We start from the raw sequence: 4,935 nt of genomic DNA, 5'->3' as shown, positions 1-4,935 counted from the left end.
CGCACTGGAATGCAGCGGGGGGGGGGGAGTGTGGTTGCACCGCAGCCATGTACCCCACCCACAGTTTGATCGCCCGCACCCGGAACGATTAAAGCGTACTTATAGCCCAAACGTTCTTTTAACCACTAGGTTCATTCACCCTCTCTTTTTGTCCTGGTGGCCACCGACACTTGGACAGAAAGTGATGGAAATACCCAAAATGTTACACTTGTAGCTAGAAGAGTTTAGGGGAAGATTTCCAGTGGAGACTCCTGTCCCACTGACATTTGTCCAAGAGAAGAATTATCCTAATTTTGTAGAATTTCCTTACTGTATCTCCAGGACAGTAAAGGGAAATCTCCCCAATGCAGAGCCGTAGCTAGCTCCTTTTGCCCCAGAGGCAAGAACAGAAAATTGTGCCCCCCAACAGACGTGTGCGGTATGTGACGTCATGCCCCCCGCCCCCAGGGGGGCGCATGTGCAAAATGCGCTGATGACCAAATCCATATAGCATAAAAATGAGTTTTGTCCGAAACAAATTTTTAGTCTTTGCACATCTCTAGTAATATTTGTGCATTTATGTGTGGGGGATTGGGGCAGGGGGTGTTTTGGTTTTTTTTGTATTATAATTTTTTTTTTTTTACTGTTGGTGGGCTTTGGGGAAATATTGGAGGTCTAAACAGACCCCTGATATTTCCCTTTTGAACTAGAAAAAGAGATTGAGGACACAGGGTCCTCTGCCCATACAGGTGGGGAGAGCAGCCGGGTGGCGAGGAGAAGCTGGAGCCTGTGCCGCCCCTCTTTTCCATGCCGAGCCGCGGCTGTGTTGGCCACATACAGTAGAAAGGAATCATGGCACACTCACAAGCCAGCATGTAAAAAAACTTGTCTCACCAATAAGGTTAATAACAGAGGTTTGGATACACGTCTTCTGCAGAAAATGTGAAAGCCGCACAGTGGCTGTGTTGGCCACATGGCGCACCTGTTGCCAATGGCCTGCTCTGGCTGCGCCCCCCTCTCACTGCACCTGAGGCAAGTGCCTCAATCGCCCCATGGTAGCTACAGCCCTGCCCCAATGGGACACAGACAGCAACAAAAGAGGTTTAACCCTTCACTAAAACAAAACTACACTTTCCTAAATTAAAAAGAAAGAAATTACGCTTAAGGGCTGATTCACACCTTCTGATCATCCTGGTCTATTAATGTGTGTTGAGCTACGCAGCCCATTCAAATAAATTAGTTGGCAAAGCACCAAAACAGTAAAAAAAAAAAAAGATAAGCTCCATTATTTGCACCACAGTGCACCACAAAGCACAATAGCGTGTTATCATTGTGGTGTTCTGCAATGAATGTGGGAGTAGTTTGAAATATCGCTCTCTAAAGCTATAAGAAGACCAATTAATGTAGACAGTTGATTCTGAGATATTTTTTAAGCGAGGCCTAAATATCATTAAATAGGCATTCATGATTTTTTAATATTTCGGTTTTCTTGTGCATTTATCAGTTCCAACAAAAGAAAATATGTATGATGTACTTTCTGATGCTTTTGCAGGTGGCTTTGGATGCTGTAACTTGTCATTGGGGGATTAAAGTGGAAAGGACAGAAATGTAGGTATGACAGTTGACAAGTAAAATCATGCGCCATAACACAACCACTTTGTCTCCTCTTGTTAACAGAAATGGTCAAATTGGCAAATGGTCAATTTACAAAATAGGTCTAATTTGCAGACAAAACTCTTGCTTTGTAATGTACATTTTGCTAGTCACACTACCAAGCTAGATGTAATTAAAGTGCATCTTACAATTAAAGGCAAGGTCTGCTTATTACATTAGTCCTCCCTACCCTGTATAAAATCACTGCATAAAATAAGCGCCACAGAACCAAATAAATATGAATATATTTCTTTGGTTCTATAAATTTATTTGGTTCTATAAATATAAATATGCGTTCTTTCTCCAAATGCCACACTTGCAGCAACTAGCTAACATGAAAACCCTAACAGCCCTAATCATGCTACATTATGTCAATGTTCCATAGTAATAGAGACATATATCCTGTTGTTCTTTCTAGTAAAGATGTAAACCTGCCAGAAGAAGTCAAGCAAACAATGGCAATAGAGGCAGAAGCACAAAGACATGTTAAAGTGAAGGTACATTTTAAAGGCACGATAAATAGCTACAACTATTTCTCATTATTCTTTTGGCTAATGTAAGTATTACCTTGTGCTTTGTGACAGGTACTTGCAGCAGAATGTGAGAAGACTGTGTCTGAATTACTGAAAGTAGCAGCAGAAACTTTATCTGGATCTCCCACTGCAATTCAGCTCCGTTACCTGCACACTTTGCAGTGTATGACATCTGAAAAACCTGCCACCTTCCTAGTGCCTTTCCCTTTTGAACTTATGAACCTCAATGTTTTGCCCAAAGTGCAGCAAAACAACATAGATTCACCCAAGTCTGATACAGAAGCAGATAAGGATCCCAAGAAGGACTCACCGATGTTGTAATAGAATAATCACTCTGATAAGGTGTACCTGATGTACTTGTAATACATATTGCCCCAATTTCAGTTTATTATCCTCTCATGTGGAAGCAGATCAAGGATACCAAGATGAACTCTCATAATAGAACAATCACTCTGATAATATTTATCTCATACACTTGTAATACATATTTCCCCAATTTCAGTTGTCCAGTTTTGATTTATCTGATGTTTATCTTTTTTTCCCTGGTAAAAAATCACCACAATAAAATGACTGGCACGCAGTCTATTCAACTTGCTATTAAAGCTGAACTGTGGCCATTTAGAAAATGGAATTCAATGCAGCTGAATTAGTATCTTTTTGTCTGAAAAGTCTTCCCCTTTTAGTTCTTTACCTTCTACTGGCATAAATTTCTGTTCATAATTGCCTCCTGTCAAGCTGTTTGGCTGTCGACGTGTGTTACATGCACTGCTCTAGGGCAAGAATTCAGGAAAACATGATCTACCCAGTCAGCATAAGGGCTCATGCTTCTGAACGCAGTCAACGTGGCCATGCACCAAGTGACATTTAGATTTGTAATCTAGAGCAGCGTTCATGGACATGAATAAAAATTCCCGAACCTGCGTTCAAAGAGGCACGTACTTGCACAAAATGCTATCCACTACAATGAATTTATGCATGTCCACTTCTAAGCACTGCATAACCATGAGTACTTTATGCTCCATTTCACGTTGGTCTCAAAGTAGGTATGTATATCCTTTTGTTTTTTTGCGACAGTATAAATGTATCTAAAGAATTCACAGAAGAAATTTAAAATACCATCCTCATCAGTAAAAACCTCCACACTTCAGATTTTAAAAATAGAGGTAGAATGTTGATTGGTGATATAGACAGTTCACTAGATTGATTAGCATATTCAAAGTATGCTTGTTTAACAAAAACAGTTTTAGTTTGACATTCTCATGTAATCTGGTCATTAGAGGGTCAAGACATATTCTCCCAAGCTTTGCAGCAATTCAACTTAGTGGGTTTTGCTATAAAGAGGAATTGTGCATTGTTATCGGCCATGGCAAGTTCCTCCTCAGCTTGCCAAGAGGACTTTTTTGATAAAGGAGATATGGGCAATCATCTGATATATCTCTTGTCACAAAAAACAATAGATTCTAGCATAGTTACTTAATGTTTTGCCCAGCATAAGGTCGATGTGAGAAAAGGACTTTCTGCAATAGGTGGAACACAAAAATGCCTTTATGGCTGGATGCGGGTATCACCAGAGATCTATCCAACCTAATTCAGAGACCAGGTGTTGGATAATGGTAGGGTGAGTTACAGGAGGAGGGTAAAGGTGGCCAATACACCTTACAACCATCGCACGACTTTCTTTGTGCGATGGTTGTAAGGTGATTAAAAGTTTGTACGACCTGTCCATCTTAGACAGGCAGATCGTACTTGCGATCATCGCAAGTCCTCCCCGCGGAGGGGGGGCTTACAGATGATTGCAATCGTGAGCGGGCAGTGTGCGCTTGCGCACCTCGGGCCGTGCGGCTTTCGTCTTGCGATCGCGGTTTTCTAGTGTGCTCGTAATACGAAAATCATGCGACCGTACAGTAAATGCGGTCGCACGCTGCCCATACACCTTACGACTATTACCAGCAGTAAGGGACACAATATTACTGGTCACCGCACTCTGTACATAGTACTGTAACCTTCATAGTCCTGACCCCATTCACTATGTTGTACAGTACACTCCTGACTCTTTCATTTACATTGTTCTACGTTATACTCCTGGCCCCTGCACTGCATATGCTATGTTGTATGTTATTTTTCTGACCCCTGCACTTTATTTGCACAATGCTGTACATTATACCCTCACCCCTGTACAATATATGCTATTTTGTACATTATACTACTGATCTCCGCATTGCATTCACCACGTTGTGTATTATATTCCTGCCCCCTGTACTGCATTGCAATGTTGTACATTATACTCCTGACCCCTACACTGTATGTTCCATGTTGTACGCGATTCTCCTGACCCCTGCACTGCATTCTCAATGTTGTATATTATATTCCTGAACCCTTGTAGTGGGACCAGGGGTGCCCTCTTACCTGGGGTCCGGCGGAGATTGTAGGGTCCTTCTTAGGGTGATTTGGTGCCCGGTGGGGGCAGGTTTCGGGTGTGCCCATGTGGCGCTGCTGTGGCTTCTTAGTCGCTTCAGGTGCTGATCATTGCCAGGGAGGGCCTTACGAGCACTCCCTCTCTCCTAGCTGTCCCATTGGTTCCCAGGGACCTGTGGCTTCCTTGTTGCCCAGACAACGAGGGCGTCGCTGGCCCCTGCTGGGTTTAATTTCCAGTCAGAGCCAAGACTTGCTGAATTATTCTGCCATTCCCAAAGCAGCTACGACGCCTCATTTCCGGTTTCCTGCCTTCCTTCCCTGCTATTTGTATCTCCTGGTTATCGACCCCTGGATT

The 4,935-nt window shown here is 42.7% G+C and overlaps 1 protein-coding gene across 1 annotated transcript in view; it reads left to right on the top strand.

Annotated features, from left to right (window-relative positions):
- The window catches only part of NPHS2 (NPHS2, podocin), a 12,687-nt gene extending 10,165 nt beyond the window's left edge, over window positions 1–2,522 (top strand). The window contains exons 6-8 of the mRNA XM_018561965.1: window positions 1,532–1,587; window positions 2,051–2,129; window positions 2,217–2,522. Of these exons, the coding sequence (XP_018417467.1) occupies window positions 1,532–1,587; window positions 2,051–2,129; window positions 2,217–2,486 (405 nt within the window). The 3' untranslated portion in view covers window positions 2,487–2,522. The remainder of the gene's footprint in view (window positions 1–1,531; window positions 1,588–2,050; window positions 2,130–2,216) is intronic.
- The last annotated feature ends 2,413 nt before the right edge of the window (window positions 2,523–4,935 follow it).

Source organism: Nanorana parkeri, unplaced genomic scaffold, assembly GCF_000935625.1.
Source record: "Nanorana parkeri isolate BGI_ZX_2015 unplaced genomic scaffold, ASM93562v1 scaffold553, whole genome shotgun sequence".
NCBI lineage: Eukaryota > Metazoa > Chordata > Amphibia > Anura > Dicroglossidae > Nanorana > Nanorana parkeri.
Note: the sequence above shows the minus strand (reverse complement) of the source record. Positions and strands in the feature narration are given on the sequence as shown.